This window comes from Mus pahari, chromosome 1 (genome assembly GCF_900095145.1).
Source record: "Mus pahari chromosome 1, PAHARI_EIJ_v1.1, whole genome shotgun sequence".
NCBI lineage: Eukaryota > Metazoa > Chordata > Mammalia > Rodentia > Muridae > Mus > Mus pahari.
Window position 1 is genome coordinate 91,354,037 of NC_034590.1, and position 25,048 is coordinate 91,379,084.

The window sequence follows — 25,048 nt, forward strand, 5'->3', positions numbered from 1 at the left end:
TGGAGGAGTGCTTTCTATTGGCTTACTCTTCACGGCTTGCTCCCTTGCTTTCTTGTGGCACCCAGACCTCCAATCCAGGGGTGGTACCACCCACACTGATGGACCCTCCCCCATCAGACATCAACCAAGAAAATGCACCACAGGCTTGCCTACAGGAAAAGCTTATGGAGGTGTTTTCTGAAACTCTTCCAAAACTAGTTAACATGATAACTCGTGTTAGCAACAAACTAGCCAGCACAATGATTCTAACTTATGTAGGGAGGGAGGTGGATTGTTTGTTAATTCTTCACCATGAACACTGATTGCAAGAAATAATGCTTAGGGATTTTAGGGGATTTTTCTTTACATTGATCTTCAATAATGCTTGACATGTTTCTACCCACTAAAAGTTGTGATCTTTGGTCAGGCAAAAGAGGCATCTCATGGAAAGTCAGACTTCTGAGACCCATGCCACCCTGACGAAATAGAGCACAGGCTTCGCTCAAATTCACTATGTAGCTGAGGACGGTCTTGAGCTTCTGAGTCTCTTGTTTCACCCTCAACACCAGATCTAGCACCATAAGCGTGCGCCACCACATCCAGTTTATATGATAGTGGGGATCAACACCAGGGCTTTGGTTATGTTAAACAAGCACTCTACCGACTGAGTTACATCCTCAACTCAAGAACCTGCATTTTAACAAGGTCTGTAGGTGGATATTAACACATTTATGTCTAAAAATGTTTTAATACTTAGTGACACCCTGTCTTTTGTGGGGCCATGTTTCTTCCCAGCTCAAAGGAATTATAACTTGAATACCTGTCTTGGATCCCTCACAGTTTCAGTGTTTTTAAATAGTCAATTTGTGTGAGTCCCTATGGAAAGGCAAGTGACCGGCCCAAAGAATGAGTGATCTGGTTAAATAGCTCTTGTTGCCCACAGCGGAACTCTTAGAAGATGCTGAAGCAGCTGCGGGTCCTGACCAGGTCGAAAGGGTAAGAGGCTGCGTGGAATGTCTGCTGGAACTGGGATAAGAGACCTCCTGTGACCTGGGTGAGAATGAGGCGACTCTATAAAGTACTTTGGGACTGTGACCCAGCGGGAATGCAGGTTGCAGAGTGGCCTCTGGGAGGCAGCAAGCTTGCACGGTGCACCGCGAGAAGCAGCGCAGCCCGGGTTGAGGCGCGGAGCTGACTCTGGACAGCAGATGGCACTGCGGGGTCGCGGCCTTCTCTGGGCTAAGACAAGTCGGGAGTGGGCCGGGGAAAACACCTGGGCAGGTGTGGGCGGAGTTTGAGTGGGGAGGAAACTCTAGGGGCGGGGCCTGAGCCTGACCCACGGGCGCTCCTGGCCGTGCCACTTGGAGATGCTTGGCTTTATGAGGCCAGAAGAAGAGGAGCGTCTTCAGACTGTACACAGGCCAGCCGTAACCCTTCGGATCAGAGAGGTAAGCCCAGCCGCATCGGGTCAGTTCGATTCCGGGGTTCCCGGCACTTGAACAGCCACAGGGCGTGGTGACTTCCAAGGAAAAGATTATTCTGTCCACGGGTGGCGGGATGCTGAGACATCCAGAGCTTGGCTCGCGATACAAAAGCTGAGCGACAGGCGTTTCTGAGCCGGTGTGCGTGGGAGGAGCGCATCTCGGATCTTCTCTGCCTAGCTCACCCCGCTTCCCAGCCTTGAAGAGCATGCCTTTGACCGCGACAGTTCTTTCAGTCGCGGGCATGCTTTGCTTTGCTTTTCTTTCTTTCTTTCTTTCTTTCTTTCTTTCTTTCTTTCTTTCTTTCTTTCTTTCTTTCTTTCTTTCTTTCTTTCTCTCTCTCTCTCTCTCTCTCTCTCTCTCTCTCTCTCTCTCTCTTCCAATTTTTTATTAGGTATTTTCTTCATTTACATTTCAAATGCTATCCCAAAAGTCCCCTATACCCTCCCCCCAACCCTGCTTCCCTACCCACCCACTCCCACTTCTTAGCCCTGGGCAAGCTTTTCTTTAGAGGTGCCTGCTGCAGAAAGAATCAAGCACTTGAAGCGGGCTGATTGAAAGCGGAGCCCTTGACTGCAGCGTTGGCATAGCTGGCGCGAAGCAGATGGCTTTTGCCGCAAAACTGTGCCAGGTCACTTCCCAGACTGCAGCGAGTCAGTGGGGTAGCTCTGTCTCAGGGCCTTGAGTCCTAGCTTCTGAGGTTCAACCTATTTTTGAATAGCACTGTGGCACGGCGGGAATCAAAACATGGCCCGAAACCAGGCTTTCGTGCCCAAGTTCTAGGATGAACGGAGCCTTGCAAACTGTCACTCCTCATCAAGCTTCAGTTTCCTGACAGGGACAGAGGCAAGGTTTGGGTGCAGGTGAGGGAAGAGAGGAAGTGTCAGGAAGAAAAAAACGGGGACCTAGAATTTCAAAAAATTCTTTCATTCTTTCATACTGTGTGGCCTTGGGCAGATTACCTAACCTCTTTACACCTCCGTTTGCATCTCTGTGGGATGGGGATAGTAATAACATCTCATTTAGTCTGTAGTGAGAATTAAATTAGGTGCAAATGTTGGAATGGGAACCCTGGACATGGTGTATCTGTAATTGACATCTGCCATTATTCTGCAGCAGCTGTCATCTGAGACCACTATCATTATTTAAGCAATAACATAACTAGTATGTGTTCTTGGGTTCAAATCCTAGCCTGGACACTTTCTATTATGACCTTAGGCAAGCTGCTTAGTCTGTCTGTATGTCTCTGCTTCATTTGTGTAATAGGGAAATCATGATATCTACCTGAGAAGGTTGTTGAGAGCATTCTGTGAGCTAACCCTTGAGAGGAGTTCTGAGTGTATCAGCTTCAAAGGCCTCTAACAAACAAAGCACCAGGTTGAATTAAGTCCCATAACCCAGTAGAGCTACGATCTTGCTTTGCTTGAGAGTTGAAATATTTATGTGAATATTCTGGAGTCCCCTCTCACATGACTGGCTGATTCTCTGTGGAAGAGATGAATGGGAACCCCAAGAATCCAGAATTCACCTTTTGGCAAACATCTGACAGAGGGACCCATTTCTTTCTTTCTCCCTTTCTTTCTTTCTTTCTTTCTTTCTTTCTTTCTTTCTTTCTTTCTTTCTTTCTTCCTTCCTTCCTTCCTTCCTTCCTTTCTCTCTCTCTTTCTTTTTTCTTTTTCTTTTTGACAGAGTCGAATTCCATAGCCTTGGATGGCCTAGAACTTGATAATATAATAGATAGACTAAGGTGACTTAAACTCACAGAGATCCTCTTACTGCTACCATTTGAGTACTGGGATCCAAGGTGTGTGTTACCATGCTCCACGGCATTTTATTTTTTTTAAAGGATGACAACATCCAAAATAAATAAAGTAAATCACACTGCTTGCCAAGGGGCTAATAATTTTGTCAACAAGAGATGGTTTTTCTCAACCTAGAAAAATCATGTAAGTCTGTGGGTAGGGCAGGTTACTGGGGACAGTCGGCTGCCCCTGGCCTCTGTTTTCTTGTTTTATGTTCTTGTACTTCATTCTTTAGTACTATAATCTTTAAACCCACAGGCATTGTAAACTTGCCTTGCCTCCCAACTTTCCCCCCATCTTGGACCACGTTCCATTGACTCAGCATGGAAGAAAACTAAGCCTGGTAGCCCAGAATCCTGCATAGAGAACTTGACAGTGACATCGCTAGGTTAAGCAAACTAAGCCACTCTCAAAAAGATGTTTTCTCTCATATGTAGAACTTAGATTTAAGTGAGAGAGCGAGAGGAATGAAAAGGGGGACCGTGAGCAAGTAGACAGAGATTGTAAGGGGGGAGGTGAAGAACAGAATGCATGTGTTATGAAGGCAGAAGAGGGGAATATTTGGAAGGAAGAAGGGGCCCAGTAGGTGCAATGAGGGAGGGGACAAATTGGAACAAAGTTGAATGACACATATGTATGAAAATGACATTTTAAAAACTCCATTATTTTATTCACCATCTTGAAAAAGAAAAAAATAATGGGGCCATCAAAGTCCTTGACTTGGTTGCAGACCCCACATAGACATAGGAGCCATGCTGTGTATCCTTAGCAAATCACTCCACCTCTATGATACGGAGATAACAGCAATATCTCACGTAATTGTTGAAATATATAAACTACTGTATACAGAGATTACATAATTATGAGGCTGGTGATTCTATACATGGTACAGTGATCTAATGTACAACGTACTGTACATTGCTGAAATGAACTCTTGGCATGCTGTCTCTGCAGCTGAGATGCAACATACACACGTGAATGTGTTCATTCGTTTTTCCAATACTCACCCCAAAGGCTACCATTGAATCAAGATGCCTTCTCTAAATTAGGCAAAACCAGGTCAAATGACACAGTGCCTGTAAATATGGAGAGGCCAGCAGTCCTGGGGCTGATGTGACACCAGGTGCTAATGGCTGCGGTAAGAGAAGAAATGAAACAGAAATCATTTCACTTATAAGAACCCAGCACGGGAGAGGGGCAGGGAAAACACGGTCAGAACAAGATCTATAACAGCTGCTGGAAAGTTGTGGGAGATTTCATCAGCCAGTGACACCCTGCCTGACATGTACTCTATGCACTAGGCACCAGGAGACATCGTAAAACAGGAGGGCTGCTCTCAAGAAGTGGCCCGTGGAAGTGATAAGGCACGGGTTATAGTACTTCTGCCTGATAAGAGAAGTCTGGCTGGGTTGCTCTGAGGACGCCTGCCCCAGGAACTCCAGGGAAAGGGCCTTCAGCCAGTCCAGCCAGTATGTGCAGGTTACACATTGCCCTGCCCCCACAAGACTAGGCCTGGGGGCCCTAACAGGAGGAGGCAGTTGTGGTGGCCCAAAGCAAATATCCTGGAGAAGGGGCCAAGGGCTCAGAATGCAACCTGTCCGGCCCATAGGAGAAAAAGGCCTCTAAGAACACGTGGGCTCGGTGTTTCCCAGTGGCGGGCTCCAGAGATGGGCTGACAGGTCCATGCTTGCCAGCTCCCTTACTTGGCTCCTCTGTCCCTTCAGAACTCTGCAGGCTGCAAAGTCCTGTCCTTACCATGGCGCCTGGAGAGAAGATCAAAGCCAAAATCAAAAAGAATCTGCCGGTTCGAGGCCCCCAGGCACCGACCATTAAGGACCTGATGCATTGGTACTGCCTGAACACCAACACCCACGGCTGCCGCCGCATCGTGGTGTCCCGAGGCCGCCTTCGGCGCCTGTTGTGGATCGCGTTCACGCTGACAGCAGTGGCCCTCATTATCTGGCAGTGCGCCCTCCTCGTCTTCTCTTTCTACACCGTCTCTGTCTCCATCAAAGTTCACTTCCAGAAGCTGGATTTCCCTGCCGTCACTATCTGCAATATCAACCCCTACAAGTAAGAGACTGCCCTGGCATCTGGGAGAGGGAAGTCTGGCCTCTCATAGATGCCAAAGCCCCTCCCCCAGGGTGGCGGTACCAGCGCAGCACCAACCTGCTGACACAGGCTTTAGAAATTTGATTTGATCGCCAAGATCGATTTCAGACCTGCATGTTTTCAGTTAAATGGCTGTGTCTATGGCAGGTAGGCAGGAGGCTGGGCCTGAAATGAGGTTAGCATTTGCCTCCCCCAGACACATATGTGGTCCAGCTGAGCCTTCCCAAGTTCACTCCCTTACTCTCACCCAAAGCCAGGCTGACTCAGAAGTGACACCCAGGTGACTTCCGGAAGCATCTTTGCTGCCCTGACCCCTCATCTCAGTGAGCCCAGCCCGGTAATTGAGCTCCCTGGGCTCTGGACAGGATCAACCCTTGGTGCTGCCCTGTTGTCAGTGGTAGGACCTGTTCTAAATGGGTCATCAGAGTCCTTGGAATTATGGGAAACTGATCTAAGAGGGCAGTCAGAAATGCAGCAGACTTTGTCAGAGTCAGGCAGGCGCGGACAGTGGGGTGCAGAGAGGGAAGAGCAGGAGAAGCTAGGCGGGCCAGAAGCTTGATTTGCTTAGAGACATGTATTGAAGGCAAAGGTCAAAGCCAAAATCAGGCCTCAGACTCGTTCTCCACCTCCAAAGTCTCCTCAAAGTCTTCCTTCCTCTCTCCATTCCCAGCTCTCCTTCTTCTTTCTCCACTGATATTCAAACCATAATCATTTACTCAGCCTTTGCAAATTGTCAGACAATTTTTTCTGGTTTCTGGGAGCACAGCACAGAATAACCCTAACATATTCTTTGCCCTAGTGGAGCTTATACTATGAGGGAGTAAAGTATTAACAAATACATTTATGCTACTGCAAATAATTATAGTGGCCCTTTAATTACCTATGTGCATATATATTTCTTTGAAAATTTTAACATTATTTATATACTTAGAGAAAGAGCCAGATTGGCCTTGAACTTTGATCTTCCTGCTTTAGCCTCCCAAGTGCTGGCATTGTAGCTATGTGCCACCATACCCAGCTATATTTCTTATACTTATAATAAACAAGTTGAGCTCCCCCCCCCCACTTTTTCTTTTTACAAATTGTAAAAAACTTCATCTTATAAATAAGCAGGTTGGGAAACTGACACAGAAACTTGTCTAGGGTCACAGAATCTGGACTAGGAGGGGGAGCTTGAACGAGGCAGGAAGTTTGACTCTGAAACTGGTATCCTTGGCTTCTATGTTATGTCATGGCCTCTACAGAAAGTAAAGGGAAGGGAGGAGAGAGTTACGAGAGAGGCTGGGACCATTTAGTATAGTGATGAATTTTTTGTTGTTGTTAAAGATTTATTTATTTTATGTATGTGAGTACACTGCCGCTGTCTTCAGACACACCAGAAGAGGGCATCAGATCTCATTACAGATGGTCTTGAGTTACCATGTGGTTGCTGGGAATTGAATGCAGGACCTCTGGAAGAGCAGATGGTGCTCTTAACCATTGGACCATCTTTCCAGCCCCGTATAGTGATGAATTAAAAAAAAAAAGCCATTATGCTTTGCTTCACGTAGTTAGTTAGCTCTTGTTCTTTTGTGAGCTTGGGTGTTGTCGAGGTGACAGCCCAGTCTCTTGCATCCCAGCACTGGTGGGAGGATGTCCAGGAGGCAGAGACAGAGTGGGATGGACGAAAATGGAGCCTGCCCTTGTACGGTTAACAAGTATTGATGCAGCCTCACTTTTGCTACTTTATGGGAGGCACCTGACAGTCAACACTACAGAGATCCTGATTGAGGGCATCAACCAAGAATGAGTAAATAGAAGTGGCAAAGATGAGGATCATTTTGAATGGAGCAAGTGGTGAGAGCCCTCATCCCCTTAGTCAAGGGACTGGTCAGAAGACATAGGGTTGACACACCAAGACGGAAAACAACATAAAGAAACTACAGCACCGTGCTAGGGATCTTTCTTCTCTGTGACACTTTCTTTCCATTTCGGTAGGTACAGTGCAGTGAGTGACCTTCTGACTGACTTGGACAGTGAGACAAAACAGGCCTTGCTGTCCTTGTATGGGGTCAAAGATGTTCTAGACAGTACACCTCGGAAACGCCGGGAAGCAGGATCCATGCAGTCCACGTGGGAAGGCACACCACCCAGATTCCTCAACCTGATCCCATTGCTGGTCTTCAATGAGAATGAGAAGGGAAAGGCCAGGGACTTCTTCACTGGTCGCAAGCGGAAAATCAGTGGGAAAATCATTCACAAGGCTTCTAATGTCATGCACGTTCATGAGTCGAAGAAACTGGTGGGATTCCAGTTGGTAAGACCCACTTCTTCACAGTTCATGGGTGTGGGGGAGATCCGGGAGCTGGTAGTCTCGCAGTCTCTTCTTGATCGTTACAGTCAATAGGCCAACTGTAAGATTTATATGTTATTAGGGTGAGTTGGTGGCAAGCAACTGAAACCAGCTCAAGCTGACTTCAGCATGTGAAAAAGTCTTAGGAATGAGCAAGTGACTCATAAGGACTTTTTAAAGGACAGAAATTTAGGAAGACCTAATGACCAGGAAGCAAGAAATGCTGGGATTCATTCAAATACTGATGCTGAATTACAGAGGCCATTCTCACTCTTTCTGTTAATGCCTAAGACGCAGATTCAATCCTGGGATTCCACTTAGCCAAGCTTGGGGGGTACCTGATCACTCTCTGATAGATCGGGGGTTGCAGAGCCCCAAAGAAAATGCTGCACAGGGGCTGGAGAGATGGCTCAGTGGTTAAGAGCACTAACTGCTCTTCCAGAGGTCCTGAGTTCAATTCCCAGCAACCACATAGTGGCTCACAACCATCTGTAATGAGATCCAATGCCCTCTTCTGGTATATCTGAAGAAATCGACAGTGTACTCACATACATAAAATAAATAAATACACATTTAAGAAAAGAAAAAAGAAAATGCTGCACAGAGAGCAGAAAGGGGAAAATAAACCATAGCAAATGCACCAGGGTTCCCAGTGAGATAGGCCAACTGTAAGATTTATATGTTATAAATATATGTGGCCTATTGACTTCCCTCCATGAGATACCAAGGCTAGGCTTCTAACCTTCCCCCCCCACCCCCCGGTCCCATTCAAGTAACAACAGGAAGCAGCTACTCACTCAAAGTGAATTCCATTACCCTCCTGGGCAAATTCTATCATCATCACTGTGCCTCTCCATGCCACCAGTAGAGCAATGACAGGGACTTTTCCTTACCTTAATAGCCTTGATGATGAGACTTTCGAATGTAGCAATGTTTTCTATCAATTTAAACAAATTTCCAACAAAGAGAAGGAGCCCCATCAAAATTACCGGGACCTCAACATCCTCCTGGATCCATTCAAAGGATGTTTATATGATTCTCTTGATACCAAATTCTTTGGACATTTGTCCTTTCAGGAGACTTTCCAAGCCCAGGGTGATGAAAATGCCTGGAATGTTCCATAGCTTCTCTCTAGAGCCCTCATAATTAAGTATTTCAAGCACGAGCCCTTCCAACTGCTTGCTATGTGCTGGGCAGGCTGGTATTCCAGCTAACATTCTGTCAGTGACACACTCCATATGTTAGTGCCTTGTCTGAGATCCTGCAAAGAAGTAACGTCAGAGTCTGGGCTAGAACCCAGATTTCTAGACTGTGTCTGTGGTAAGAAATGGCAGTATTCAATAGGAAGGCAGTGACATTAATCAACCAAACCCTAAATATATGGGGACCCTAAAAACTGATTTTGCTACTTGTTCAATGCAGACAGTAGTAGGAAGCCACAGGAACTGACCTCAATGTCTGGCTTTGCTCTCTTTCTTATCCTTGAGGCTTGAAGTTGACTTCTTTAAGCTCCCAGAAGTGAGAGGAAACCAACTTGTTCCCAAGGACCTACCCTGACATCTGTCACTCACATCAGCCCTTCTGATACCGCTATGACTGATGGGCTGGTGTTCCTTCTTCTTCACAGTGCTCAAATGACACCTCTGACTGTGCCACCTACACCTTCAGCTCAGGAATCAATGCCATCCAGGAATGGTACAAGCTTCACTACATGAATATCATGGCACAGGTGCCTCTAGAGAAGAAAATCAACATGAGCTATTCTGCCGAAGAACTGCTGGTGACCTGCTTCTTCGATGGGATGTCCTGTGATGCCAGGTCAGGAGGGGACACTCTCTAAGGACTCGAGGCTCTATGCTCAGGCTTTTTCCATGCATCTGGAGCTCACCTGTGGGCCTTGAGAACACTGACTCTGTCCTTTGGAAAATCACTTACAAGGGAGCTAGGTTTCAGGATCACTTGGAAACTACCTGGCATAGAATCATAATATCTTTAAACCCATTAAATTACCTGTCATGACACAAGGTAGTCAATAGCATGCATGTAGCTTTGTATACTACTGTGATGTATACCTATGTCTGAGAGCCACTTCTCTGATACAGAAGAAGAAGGAAGGAAAGGAGGGAGGAGGGATGGAGAGATGAAGGAATGGAGGGAGGGAGGCAGAGAGCCAAGTGTTCATATTTTGATCATTCTGCTTTGAATATAATAATCAGATCCCTGGTGGTGACTATGAAGTTGATGGGACATTACAAGGCCTGAGGGTTTAACTACTTTTTTTTTTTTTTTTTTGTATTCTAAGCCTTTCTGGCCCTTCGATATATTAATATGCATATTATTCCATGCAAACATTGAGTAATTAGGTTATTCTCACCCTGGGAGTAAAGGTCCTGAAATTACATGATGGCCAAAGGATGAGACTCCTTCTCTGAAGATCATTTTCATAGGGCTGTGAGTTTGAAAACTCCAAGTGTTGGCTGAGAAATTCAAGGGTAAAGGGTTTTGAGTACCAGCATGTGACATGAAGAATATCTTATCAGGGCTGAAGATACAGTTCAGTTGATTGAGAGTTTGCTTAGCATACACAAAGCCCTGAGTTCCACCCCTAGGTATGGTGGTACACACCTCTACTCCCAGTGCTCAGGAGACAGAAGCAGGGATATGGGATATTCAGTGTTGTTCTTGGCTACATGAGGAATTTGAAGTGAGCCTGAGATACATGAGACCCTATTTCAAAGACAAAAAAAAAAAATCAAATCAAAATAGAGACATTGGGGAGAGGATTAAGAGAGAGAACAAAAACATGGTCTAACTCTCTATCAAGGCTTGTCAACCCTAGCAAATGAGGAGCCTGTTCATTTCATCCTAGAGAAAATAGGACCAGTGAGTCACATGCTCATCCATTGTCCCAAAGGAACGCTCTCCCCCATCAACACAATGCTCCCTGACTTCAACCAAGATAGACAAGGGCAAACCCCAGCCCAGCTCTTTCTGAACCTTTCCCTTCCTCCATAGGAACTTCACGCTTTTCCACCATCCAATGTATGGGAACTGCTACACGTTCAACAACAGAGAAAACGCCACCATCCTCAGCACCTCCATGGGAGGCAGTGAGTATGGTAAGGAAGCCGGCCAGGAGGGAATCCTGAGACGTGAAGGCAGCAATACACATGGGGCCACCGCGCCTCCCACCCTCTCCACCTAGCCCTAAAGCAAAGGCATTCTTTACCTCTCCCAGTGCGTGCATGAGCATCCCTGTTCGTTCTTTTCTCTGCAATGGGCGTTTTCTTTTCTGACAGCTTTATCTTTGGGAGAGCTACAGGGACACTACTGGGCTTCCTTCAGCTGGCAAACCACTCTTGCTGGGGTGACTAATCCCGGGCAGGTGGCATCTAAACAGGGCTAAACCCAGATGGGCTGAGTAGGAGATTAGGCTGGCAGACACACCTTTAGCTTAGTTAAGATGACAGATTCTGGAGCCACACCCCAGCTGTGCCTCTCACTGTGTGACCTTGGTTATTGTCCTTTGAGAACAATAACAGTCGCTACAGTACCCTCCCATTCAGAGCTCTTAGAATAAGATCAGGGACACACTCAAGCTACCATACCAAAATACTACAGTTTGGGTGGCATCAACAATAGATATTAATTTCTCATAATGCTAAAGATTGGACATTCAAGGTCAAGGTCCTGGGACTTGTGGATTCAGATAAGACTTCTTTCCCTTCTTGGTCACAGATGGCCATCTTTTGTGTGTATCCTCGCATGGCCCTTCCTCTGTCTCAAGAGGGTGCTGTGATGTCTCTCCTTTTTATAAGGATACCAAGCCTATCAGATTAGAGCCAGGACCTTAAGACCTCGTTGATCCTTAATTAGTGCCCTATCTCTAAATACCTTTACGTGGAGGCTGGCATTTCAGCCAGTGAATCTGGTCTAGGGAAGATACACACGCCAGCCACACACACTGTGTATACAACTACCACAATCCTTTATGACAGTTCTCTTTCTGCTAACTTCTACTTGGTAAGGAAGGTAAGACTGTGGCAGATTGGCTTGGTTTCCTCACAAGAAGATATCCTCTACATCTTTTCTGTGCTGCTGAGGATCCAACTAAGGGCCTTGCACATGGTGGGGAAAGCACTCTGCCGCCAAGCTATGCTTCCAGGTCCTGCTTGTTTTGAGACAGAGTCTTGCTAGATAGCCCAGGATGGCCTCAAACTTGTGAGCTTCCTACCTTGGTCTCCTGAATACTGACAGTTTAGCCATGCATGCAGCACCGTGCCAAGCCAATGGGAATTCTTGAAAAGTTCAATGCAAATAAAATTCAATTTGTTACACAGATCTGCTCTTGTTAGGACTAGCTAGGCTCTGTTACAGGGGAAATCTGCACTCAGAATCCTGACTGTCATAACTGTGAAGCCTGGCTCCTTTCCAAGACCATAAGAAGCTGTGACCTAGAGACCCCAGTGCAGTGGTAAGAGGTTGGCTGCGAACTGAGTGAAGAGGGGCAGAGTCTTGGCTCTGCTGTGTGGCCTCCAGTGCACCACATCCCTCTCTGGGCTCAGACGTGAGAATAGCTCTGAGGTTCTCTCCTTTCAATTCACACAGACTACTTGTTCATTGATTTGTTTATGAAACACTGATTCTCTGCTCTCTGCTGGCCCCAGTTTGAGGAGCTAGGGATGTAGTGGGGAACAAGACAGTTGTCCTTCCTGCTTTCAGGGAGCTTTGAATTTCTGTGGAAAAAGAAACTTGGGAAATGAATAGGCAGGCAGGGTCATGATCCAATTATTATACCAATGAGAGATAGGTGGGGAGGAAGCAGCAAGGGCAGAGAGTGGCCGGGCTCAGGAGAGGGGTGTGAGGGGAAAGGGGAGCTCAGAAATACAGGAGCAGTTTGGGACCTAGAGAAGAAAATGAATCCAAGGTGTTCCAGAAAGATAAATAAGGTGTATCCGTTACTTTTCTGTTGCTGTGATAAAACAACATGACCAAGACAACTTGTGAAAGAAAGCATTTAATTGGGCTTACAGTTCCAGTAGGTTGGAGTCCTTGGTAGTGAAGCAAAGGCATGGCAGAGGCAACAGCTGAGAGCTCCTATCTTGAACTGTAAGCAGGAGGCAGAGAGCTCACTGGGAATGGCAGGAGGTGTTTGAAAGCTTACGCCCAACACACCTCCTCCAAGGTCATAAATCCTAATCCTTCCCAAACAGTTTCACCAATTGAGGCAACAAACTCAAACATACTAGCCTATGAGGAACATTCTTATGCAAACTAACACATAAGAGCAGTGTGCTTGGAGCTCGTCCAGAAAGGGAGGAGGTGGAATAAGTTGAGGGTAGGGGCTTGAATTGGGCTACATTTTAATAGCCTTGATAGTGACAGGCAGGGCAGCTGATGGTGTTCCCCTATATCCAGAGAGATGCAGCTGAAAGGGCTTTAAGCAGTAATCTGACCTGATTTCCAATTTCTAAAGTTCCATCTGGCAGCTGGGTACAGAATATGTCTTACACGGAGAACAAGAGTAGGAGAAGGAGAGAGAGGTTAAACCAGCAACCAGATACACCATCAAATCTTAACTCTTCCCCAGCTCCACTCTGTAAGCAGCCACAGCACTACAAGTACCATTGAATGCCCAGCAGAACTTCCTTTGTCAAAAGTTATATGTCTCAGCCAGTTCCTTTACATTGAACAGGAACTTACTCTTAGCCAGCGCTGTGACTGTGGTGTGTGTAAACCACTACTTTGAACTTGCAATAAGCAGATTAAACACAAGTCCTACTGACCTAGAGATTCCAGTCTGGTATTCACCTACCTAGTACATTCTGGCAGTCCCTGGGTCTTGGATTGGAACCCCACCCCACCCCTGGACCTCTGGGGACTGTTTTTTCTAGCCTTTGACTACAACAAGCTGCTCTGTCTCCCAGGTCTGCAAGTCATCTTATACATAAACGAAGATGAATACAACCCCTTCCTGGTGTCCTCCACTGGAGCCAAGGTGCTTGTCCATCAGCAGAATGAATACCCCTTCATCGAAGACGTGGGGACCGAAATTGAGACAGCCATGTCCACTTCCATAGGAATGCACCTGGTAAGAGAAGACTCACTGGCTTGTGTTCACAGAGGAGGATCACATCCTGCTTTGAATGATCACTAAGGAGGTGCAGCTGATGGAAAGGCATACTGTCTTACACACAGCAGGACTTTCCAATGGCTTCCCCACTGGTTATTTCAGGAGTCATGCTCAAGTTTGCCTTTGCATCCTCTATGTGGGTTAGTGAGCACAGGATGGCACCTAGAGAAAGAACCTAGGGAGACGCTCTTGTTAAAAACAGAACATAATCCCAGCACTCGGGAGGCAGAGGCAGGTGGATTTCTGAGTTCGAGGCCAGCCTGGTCTACAAAGTGAGTTCCAGGACAGCCAGGGCTATACAGAGAAACCCTGTCTCGAAAACAAAACAAAACAAAACAAAAAACAAACAAACAAACAAAACCAGAACAACTCCAGTGTTTATGGAATCAAAGCGTCAGACGCTTGCTATAGATTTGTCAGTCTTGTAAAGAGAGCAAATCATGTTCTTCTAGGATACATACAGACACATGGAGGGCACGGTAGCAGCCACTTACAGGCCAATATAAAGTCAAAGGGTTTTCAAATATCTGTAGCCCATCACACTTCCAGCAATTTCGTGTCATCTACTAAGAACCCTTTCTACCCTCAAGCCTTTGATGTTCTGTAACCTGGAACCAGGCATGTTCAGGAACCTACACACCTATCAAAAGCAGCGTGCTTGAACCCCAGACACCAACTAACACAGCTAATTATTTCACTCTTCATCTTAGTCTTTGCCATTATGACAGGAAGACGTTATATCCACTGTAACTTTTCTTACCTTTTTCCTTAGTGGCATTCTTTTTACTTGTGTGTAGTGGAAAAACTAGACAAACAATGTCTTTATGGACTATTTATGTATTCGTATCTATGCTTAATGGCTCACTGTAAACTCCCAGCCCTTGTGCCTCATAAACCTAGTCTCCAGAGCAGTGGTTTCCAAATTCAGTTGGCCATTAGGACCAGATTTTCTAAACTAGAATCTAAAAGGTGTACCAGATGTCAAAGTCTTGTGATGATCTCGAGTCAGTGCTATCAGGAAATGTGACTTAGAAATGTATGTGATTCTCAGCCAGGGGTTAGGAGGCGATGTGGTAACCATTCGAGATTTGATTAATGCCTGTCCATCATTGAGCCATCCAACAGTTATTTTCTGAGTACTTCATAAGTGCTACACACAGGGGAGCCCAGAGGAGAGACTCAGCAGTGAGAAATGATGCAAATGACGCAAATGACAAACTATAATCACCATGTGTTATCAAGGAGGAAGAAGAATGGGCATAGTGGTCTGCATTTATAACCCTAGTGCATTGGAAGCCAAAGCTAAGGAGTTCCAGGCCAGCCTGGGCCACATGGGAAGGCATTACCTCAAAGAACGAGACAAGAGGCAGGTGGTAGGAGGTCTTTAGAAGAGCATATCCTAGTTGTCTGGGTCAGTTTTCTGTTCAAATGCCTAAAACGGGATTGTTTCTAAGTAGAGGTTTTTGTCTGGCTGTAATTTGGAGCTAGGAAGCACAGCATGTGTAACCATTGGCCAAGAGTCTTTGTGCTGCACTGTAACAGGACAGGGGCCTCACACGGTGAGTGCTCTAGCTCAGGTTGGTCTCCCTTTTCATATAAAGCTATCAATGTCATCACAGGGACCTGCCTTCATGCCCTTGTATCCCAATGCTCCACACACAGGTTTGGGGAGTTATATTTCTAACACATGGATTTTGAAGACATATATTGGAACATAGGATTGGGATACTGACTCAAGGAAAGTGAGGTTCAGGGTATGCTACTCTGAGGAAATGTGATTTAAGATTCACCAGTAAAGATGAGGACATAGGATGGCAATGGTACACAGGACATTTGTTGCTTCAATGTGACAATAAGGAAACCATTATGAGAGCTGTCTGGTAATAAAGATGCTCTCAGATGTTTATCGGTTAGAAACCTTGTTCCAGCGTCAGAGACGGTAGTGTGCACAGCTTGGGCTACATGAATGCTGATTTTCCAAGGCGTCACAAATGTCTTGAGTCTTCAGCATGTTCAAGTGAGGAACTGGAAAACCTGGTGTGTCACTAATTTGTTCACCAATAAGCCAAAAGCTCCCGAAAGACAACAGTGACCATTTCCACCCAACCTTCCCCATGCAGTTTTCCATACACCCTGAAGACAGACTTGGAACTTTTCAACTCCTTCTTCCCTTATCTTTCACTGCCTTTCTGCCTCCCGCCTCTCCTTCCTAGTGTCTGCAAATGGTTGAGTTAAGCGAGCTTGCAGAAGTTCAAAAGCAAATGGATTCTGCCCGCCCTCTCGGTCTCTGTTTTGAGCATGGAAACACCCACCATATTATTAAGCAAACATTCTCTATACGGGTGGTGGGTAAACAAGGATCTGGTTGGGTTTTCAGCTACACCTGTAGAAAATCCAAGCCATACAGCAGGGTTAGTCAGTCAGAGGTATGATTGATGACCGTGTGGAACAACAACAACAACAAAAAGACAAGGATTACCGAGAGGTCAGCCGGGAGTCACTAAGAATAAATTCAAACAAACTAGACTTCCTTTTCACATTTTTCACATTTATTTATTTGTTTACTTATTATTTATTATTGCTGGGTGTGTTAAGTCGATAGACTTAGGGAATTGGCCAACAAACTTTTTCTTAATTTTTAAAAGCCTATAGGATTTAACATGTCCAAGACTTTGAATATCAAAAGAAGAACCCAACCTTTAAAACAGGAAGAGAAAAATCAACACACCTAGGCTTGGAGACAGCTTGCTAGTAGAGCATTCGCCTACTGTGCACGATATTCTGGGTTCTAGACAGACAGACAGACAGACAGACAGACAGACACACACACACACACACACACACACACACACACACACACACACACTGACAATTGATCAATCAACATATATTTGCAACATAGTGCTTATGTCTGGGGAAAACCTGGGCCCTGTCTGTCTCATATCCAGTCTCAGATCTTAGAACATAACATATCCACAGTAATTTCTAGGTAGATGAGTGGATGGAAAGAGGGAGGGAGGGAGGGAGGGACAGACAGGTGGGCAACAGGATGAGTGGATAGCCAGACAAAGGCTATTGAAAAAGCTTCCTAAACAATGAATTCTTGAAGAATCAGTTCCTGGCAAGTGATGTCAGGAAGGACTAGTCCAAATAGAGAGCAGGGCAGTTATAACAGTGTCATGGGTAGGATGTTAAGCCACACAGTAAAGCTTTTTTAACCTTGAAAGCTGGACACAGTGGTACATGCCTGTAATTCTAGCATTCAGGAGGCTGTAACAGAAAGCCAGGCTCAGAATTAAGGAATAAAGCAGGAAGAGTAGGGAATATTCAAGACTTGCCCACTTTGCTGTGTCTCAAGGGCAAAACCAGATGAAATTAAAATGCCCAGAAAGGAGGGCTGGAGAGATGGCTAAGAGCACCAGATGCTCTTCCAGAGTACTTGGGTTTAATTCCCAGCAACCACATGGCAACTCACACGTGTCTGTATGAGTTCCAGGGCATCTGGCACCCTCACACCCACATACATGCAGGCAAAACACCAATGCACATAAGATAAAAATTAATAAATTAATATCCAGTAAGTAGATGCTTTGAGCCTGGAGCTCAGAAGAAAATTTGGGAGATAATTCTAGATTTGGAAATGAATGCCATCATCCAAGACCTGAAACAGAACCTTGAACAAGAACTGTTTAAGAGATGAACAGGAAAAAAAAACCTGAGAGGAATAGAGAGGCAGAGAAGCAGAAACCAGGGAGAATCTGTGTCAGGTAAATGGGAGGGAGCATCCGAAAGCTTTGCCAAGTGCACCTGAGAGGTCAAGCAAGCTGAAAAGTGAGCGGCAGGCATTCTCTGAGTTTGGAGACCAAGAGGGCACTGGCCCTCTTTGCCAGGACAGCCTTCAGTGGAAGAAGCAGAACAGAAACTGGAGTACAATAGGTTAGACAGTGAATGGGAGTTGAGGAAGTAAGCAAGGGTGGATTATTCACACCATGAAGGCGTAGGGTTGAATCATGGAGCAGAGAGGTAACGTCCTTGTATTGCAAACCCAAGAATATTCCTCTATTTTCAAGTTGCCCATAACTTCTTTTCACAAGGCTATATGTCTCAGGGGTTTAGGATTCATGGGGTCTGGCTTTACACTGTAGTCATCTAATCTCTGCACCTCAGTGACCTCGCCTATATAATGGAGTTGTGAGAAACCTGCTGCTTTGGGGCTGGTGAGAGTCCCGTGAGTTAATGTCTGCTAGGCACTTGAGTTACGTGCACTGCATGCTCGGCATAGAACAAACAAATGCTCAGAAAAACGCACCAGCATTGCTGTGCTTTTTTTTTTAAGAAAAAAAGATGTGGCCAGGCATGGTAATGAGTGCTTGCAATCCCAGCACTCACGAGGTGGAAGCAGTAACAGATTTGGTGCCAGCCCGGGATACAGATGGACACTTGTTTAAGGGGTTGCAGAGATGTTAGAGGAGGCTTATCTTTTCTCTTTAATAACCCCTTCTGTTATGAGATAAATATACGTAGATGATATATGTCTATATTACTGTATAACAGTATACTGTTGTATCATAATTATATATATACATATATATATACACCTATATATATATATATGTATATATATAATTAGTTGTAAGTGTTAAAAACATCTTTTCTAGTTTGTGTTTCCTTTGAGTTTCTTAGAGTATTTTCCAGTGAAAACTACTGAGTGTTACACAGCACCGCCTCTCTTTCCTCTCCTTTGTCAGTATGTTTATTGAGGATTTCCCTTCTTTGATATCAGACACTGACGTGAATTTTCTTCCGGTTACTTTACCACTTCATTTAATACTTTACCCAGTTTGGTTTCTTTTCTGCAGGATGTAAAGTAGAAACTAAGCATATTTCTTTCTCTAAAAAATTTTTAATGTCTTAACTTTATATTTTGAGCAATTTGTTTCCACCATTAATCAGGAGTACACATTGTTTTGCCACACAAAGAAACATTCATAATGTATCACAAAATACAAAGAAAAGAGTTTCCTTTATTTAACCTGTTTCAGTTGCTTTTCTTATTGTGACAATATATATATATATATATATATATATATATATATATATATATATAGGCAAAAGCAATATAATGAAGGAAGGATTTAACTGGGCCACACAGTTTGAGGATAGAGTTCATGGTGAAAAGGAAGGGACAGCAGCAGGAGCAGGAGGTGGCTGGTCAGTGGGCCCAGAGCCAAGAAGCAGAGGATGGACATGGTGCTCAGCCCACTTCTTCTCTGTCTCCTTTATTCAGTCTGGGTTCTTAGCCTATGGGCTGCTGCTGCCCACATTCAAGGTGGGCTTTCCCACTTCAGCTAAACAAACCTCGTTAGAAACATTTCCACAGACACCCACAAGAGGTGTGTCCTCTAGATGATTCCAAATGCACTCAAGTTGACAGTCAAAATTAACCATCTTGCCACCCATAGTTGCAAGTAGAGAAAACCCCTGCAATTTTTTTTCTAATTTTTAAATTTGTTGATTTTTTTTATTAAAATGAATTTTTTTTCTGAGTTACTCTAATTCAGGATATATCACCAGCATCTTCCGTGGCACCAGATAGTCCTCTAGTTTCAATGACAACATTGAATTATGTTGTATAAATATTGGCATCATGGTATTCTGTTTCTGTGGTTTAGAGTTGTCCTACGGCACTGGAAGGAAATGGCACAGTATTTGCACACACTTCCCTATATACTTTAAATCATGTCTAGATTACTTATAATAGTCAACATCACATACATGTTATGTAAATCACTGAAAAAAAATCTACAGATGTTCATTATAAATGCATAGTCTTAGGGTTTCTACTGCTGTGATAAAACAACATGACGAAAGGTAATTTGGCGGAAAGGCTTTATTGCATCTTTTAGCTTGTACTCCACCACCCAGGGAAGTCAGGGCAGGAAGTGGGAGGTGAGCGCTAACCCAGAGGTCATGGAGGAGTGTTACTTGCTGTTGTTTTTTCTCATGGCTTATTTAGCCTGCTTTCTTAAGCATCCAGAATCACCAGCCCATGAGGGCAATACACAAAGGGCTGGGCCCTCCCACATTAATGCACCACAGAGTTGCCTTTAGGCCAGTCTTATGGGGCATAGTCTCAACTAAAATTCCCTCTTCTCACATATGTCTCGAGCTGTGTCAGTTAATATAAAATCAGCCAGTAATGTGTTTCTCCCAGCATTTCCTATTCATAATTGACTGAATCCTTTGATGATCAATCTGGACCCTGTATAGAAGATCACATTTGCATAGAGCCTACACACCCTCTAAATATGAATACTATATAAATATTACATAATTATGCTGTATTATTTAAAGAGTAATGATAAAGAAAGGATCAGCATATGCAATAGATACAGTTTTATTTATTTATTTATTTATAAAGATTTGTTTACATGTATATATATATATATATATATATATGTCTTGTGTGTGTGTGTGTGTGTGTGTGTGTGTGTGTGTGTGTGTGTGTGTGTACACTCATGTACAGGTGTTCATGGAGGCCAGAAGGTATCAGATCCCTTGGAGCTGGCATTACATGCATTTGTAAACTGCCCAATGTAAGTGCTTGGTTGTAATGTAAGGTGCTAAAACAGTATGAGCTCTTAATCACTAAGTCATCTATCTCTCCAGCCCCAAGATAAAGTTTTAAAACACATTTTCAACCTGACTATATATGTTTCATTCTATCTATCTATCTATCTATCTATCTATCTATCTATCTATCTATCTATCTATCTACTGTATTGGTGTCCTAGGCAAGTTCTCTACCAATAAGCTACATCCCCTTATCTTTATTACTATCATCATTATTATATTTATTTTGAGACAAGGTCTCACTTTGTGGCCCAGTTCAACCTTGGAACCCACCAATCCCCACCTCAGCCTACTAAGTACCTGAGATACAGGCAGTTACCCAGGCCTGCTGTGTACTTTAAGGTTACAAGTTCAACACCTGCATTCTCTGTAATAGAAGGCCCCCTGCTGTTGCCAGAAGGCCTGTCTGTTGGACTGAAGTGAATCAAGAGGGAGGAAGAATTTGAAAGGTGAGCTGAGGCCAGTGAAAGAATGCTTGAGTCACCAGGCAGTGAGGACACTGATGGGACAAGATCCATAATTTAGATAGGTGAGTACAGGGTGGTGGAGGAAGAGAAAGTGGGGCCATGAGAACAGATGAGTGACTCTCAATGCTTCCACTGAGGGACGACATCAGGTCAGACAGGGAATAAGAACAATGAGGACACAGCAGATTTGAAGATGCCTCTCTGTATCTCCTGATGACAGAAAGCAATGCAGGAGACGTTTCTAAAACGAAACTTAGGTTTCTAGCTTGAACAGCTGGATAGACTAGAATGTCATTAGCTAAGATGTGGAAGTTTTAGGGGGTGGGGAGATTCTGAGCTCAGATTTAGACAGTATCACTTAACTTTTGCTCCTTTTGAACCATCCTCAAAACCAGTGACTTCAAACCACCACCAAGTACTAGGTCAGTCTGTGGGGTAGACAGTGCACTGGGTTCATTTGGGAAGTTTCTCTGATCCAGACCAGACTGTTGACCTCAAGCAGTACTGCTCATAACATATAGGATCAAGTGCTAGATCTGCTGGGCCACCTTAGGTCTCCTCCCTGTGGCCTCTCCTCACCAGATGGCTGGCTTGGACATGTTCACATGGGTGGCACAGTCTCCAAGGTCAGCAAGAGAAGGCTAATTCTGATGTGCATGCACCTTTCAAGTGTCTGCTTGTATCAGGCTTGTTCATAACCATCGGTCAAAGTGTGAGTCACGTGACCTACCCAGATTCAACCAGTGGACAGCAAACTTTATCTCTTGATGAGCTGGCAAGACTTAGCTAATTGTTTGCAAACTCCCACAGACATGGTATGTTTAAGATATTGGAGGGTGGGCTGTGATTGGGTTGTAAAGTGAATAAATAAACAAATATAATAAAATAAGAGGGAAGCCTATAAAAAAGATTTTGCTAGGATATATAAGCTGTGAGAGAAAAACCTAAAGTTGTTGCAGCATGCTCCTTGGGGGGGGGGGGGAAGGTATTTGTGGACCACTGAGGCAAAGGTTACCAGTGGTCTATTAGGTCTCAGCAGACAATGTATCTGTGAAGGTTTTTTTTTAAGGATAAAAGGTTTGTTGTTGTTGTTGTTGTTGTTGTTGTTGTTGGCTGGAGGTCAGCTGTGGGGACACCAGTCGCTTGTGCTGCTGTGCTGAGAGAAGATGGGTCATAATAATTAAATACTGACTTTTGTGGTGAAGCTCAGTGCCCCGCACTTTCTTAGCATGAGTTTGACGAATACTCAACCAGTAAGCAGACGCAGAGAACAAAGAGGAGGGACTCTGGACTGGAGCCATGGCCCTCTCTTAACAGCCATATGTGAAACTTTCTGTGACTGTGATGTGGAGGTTTTTTTCCCTGGCAAAACTCAAGTGTTCCATTTTTAAAGGGAAAAAAAAAATCTCAGATCAAACACATTTCCCTTCACAGACCAGGGCTTGGCACCAGTACCAAAACCCTTCTCCTGAGTAAAATTAAGTCAATAAACAATTCGGCTTACAAAAAGTTCTGAGAGCTAGGAAAGACACACCCTGAATCACCAAGTCAGGGGTGGGGGGACACACATCTGCCATCCTTCCCACCCCCAGCATTCAAGGAGTCAAAGCAGGAGGATTACAGGTTTTAGGCATCCCAGGGCTGCTTAGTGAGACCTGTCTCCAAACTAAAAAGAAAGGAAAGAGTGGGTAGGGGGCAGGAAGGCAGGAGTTTCCTATTCACAATGCCCATCTCTCTAGTTAAGAATCGGAACCCACAGTGATGTCATGTGCTACCACACTTGGGCAGGCTGTTCTCCTCTCCAGCAGCCCGTGCAATGCTCTGTGAAGGTGCTCTCTTCATCCTTAGAGAAGAGAAGACTAAGCAAGATCTTACCATACCTTGTTTATTAGAAAGTCAATTTTATTAGATGATCAATGGGTTCGCATGATATCTTCCTTACTTTTCTCCTTGCTGTGACAAAACACCAACTATTGGACCCTGTCTGCTCCACCACTGGGCAGACTGCGCTCACCCAACACCGGGGTAGGTGCTGGGCTGTAGGGAAGCTGAGGCACTGCTTGGGGGGTGGGGTGGGGAAGCACAGTCTGAGGTGTGGGAAAGCTGAAGCTGGTTTGGGAGTCCCCAGGCCTGTGACAAGGACAGGCTGTGGGGTTCTCAGACTCTTGGACATTCAGGCACCACTAGGAATCACAGAAGAGCTGAGAATGGGAGTCAGGGCCCACTGGCTAGGGACAGCATCTAGCTTAGGGCTGGGGGGTGGGGATGAGGAGCTTTGGCTTGTCCCAGCTGTGATTGTCCTTAGCTTGGCAGAGGCAGGCTTGGTGGCAGTTGTGGCTAGGAGTGCAGAGGAAGCTGCGGCTCTGTAGGCAGATGCCTTCTTTGTGGCTCCCCATTGTGAATCTTGATGAAAGTGACAGTCTATGGTTCTAAACAGTTTATTGGTTGTTCATGGTGGAAAATGGATGCATCATGAACCATACCCATTTCTCAGTGTAGCCCTGAGATTAAATATCTTTTGCAGAGAGGAATGTCTGGGAAGGGAAGCTTATTGGCTAAACCCTTTGAGCTTCCAGGTACCTCATTAGCATGAAGAACTCTGTTTCAGGACTACATGACCATAGGACATGCTTCTTTTGTATGAGGTCCATGGCACGTGTTCCAAGTCAGGTGTCTGGAAGGGAGCTGGGAGTCCCCTGAGCCTCGAGTGTGTCCTCACTGACTCTCTGGGTCTCAACCTGCTTTACCTTAACAAACTTCCTGGCATGGCTTAATGTCCCACGACTGACAAAGGCAACATAAGGATAATACAATTGATTTTGGCTCCCAGTTTGAATACACAGTCCATTATGGAGCAGTGATAAAGGCAGGACTGGCTGGTCACATTTTGTCCTCTGTCAGGAGACACAGAGATGAACGTAGTGAATGGTATGGCAATATTCAGATGGTCTTTCTTCCTCAGTTAAACACTTCCGGAAATATTCTCACAGATGTACCCAGAGATGTGTTTTCTAGATGATTCTAAATACTGTCAGGTTGGCCATTAAAATTAACTATGTAGCACAGGTAAGGGACTACCATAAGCATATTGTAAATTGTTCTCAGAAAAAAAAAAATCCCGGAAGCCTAGGGAAACCAATTCAGTCTGAGGTATCAGGATTGGGATCTGAATTCAGATTTATTCCAACCCTGTGGCCCCCTATCTCTGACTGTATAATTAGTGAGCCTGTCACTACAGCTTGTTTAGAGATGATTGGCCATTGGTCGTCATGTGATTGCTGCAGAAGGGGTCCCCTAGGAGGGCTCAGAATCCTACCGCCTTGGTGTATGGTCAGATAAAATGGTCAGAGGCAGGGTTAGGTCTTGGATCTGCTTCTATGAACAGTCAGGGCACCATTTCAGACACGTCCTCTTGGGACTAGGTGGGATGAGGGCATTCCTTTGGTAAAAGAGAAAATCATTTGTCCCCAAGAAGTCTCACCCTAAAATGCACACGGTGGGAACAGATTGCAGTCTTGCTCTGGGTGGGCTGGGACACCAGTTTGCTTAGAGCTCAGCCTTCTGTAGGACCCGAGACAGACGTAGGCGATGCCCAGCTTTGAGACAGGCAGCAGGAGACACAGCTCCACCTTGTGCAGCCTGGGTTCTTTTCACCGACCTTTACCTGGGCAAAGCCAGGACTTTCCACACAGAGTAGGATCTCAGGACCAGTCAGTATGTGTCAGATCTGGAGGTGCGGCAGGGCACACCTGGCAAAGTTCTTCCAGCTGAGTCTGCTGCAGGAAAGACCTCCATCTTGTTGGAAATGAGTGAGGAGAAAACCCTGAACCACCCAAGGCTCCCATGGGAATAAGCAGCATTGCAAATAGAGATCACTGGGTCCTGAGACATCATTTGGATTCTATGACTTCTATGCTTTTTGAGGACTTGTGGATTGCCCGAGTCCCAGCCACGTCTGCTGACCTACCTCAGCCCACCTGTCTTCGTTGGGGTTTCTATTCCTGCACAAACATCATGACCAAGAAGCAAGTTGGGGAGGAAAGGGTTTATTCAGCTTACATTTCCATACTGCTGTTGATTACCAAAGGATGCAGGACTGGAACTCAAGC

The 25,048-nt window shown here is 45.1% G+C and overlaps 1 protein-coding gene across 1 annotated transcript in view; it reads left to right on the plus strand.

The window, feature by feature from the left end:
* Positions 1-1,345: 1,345 nt before the first annotated feature.
* Scnn1g (sodium channel epithelial 1 gamma subunit) overlaps positions 1,346-25,048 on the plus strand; it is a 34,548-nt gene continuing 10,845 nt past the window's right edge. The window contains exons 1-6 of the mRNA XM_021217389.2: positions 1,346-1,427; positions 4,987-5,335; positions 7,352-7,670; positions 9,334-9,524; positions 10,722-10,825; positions 13,634-13,797. Coding sequence (XP_021073048.1) covers positions 5,019-5,335; positions 7,352-7,670; positions 9,334-9,524; positions 10,722-10,825; positions 13,634-13,797 — 1,095 coding nt within the window. The 5' untranslated portion in view covers positions 1,346-1,427; positions 4,987-5,018. The remainder of the gene's footprint in view (positions 1,428-4,986; positions 5,336-7,351; positions 7,671-9,333; positions 9,525-10,721; positions 10,826-13,633; positions 13,798-25,048) is intronic.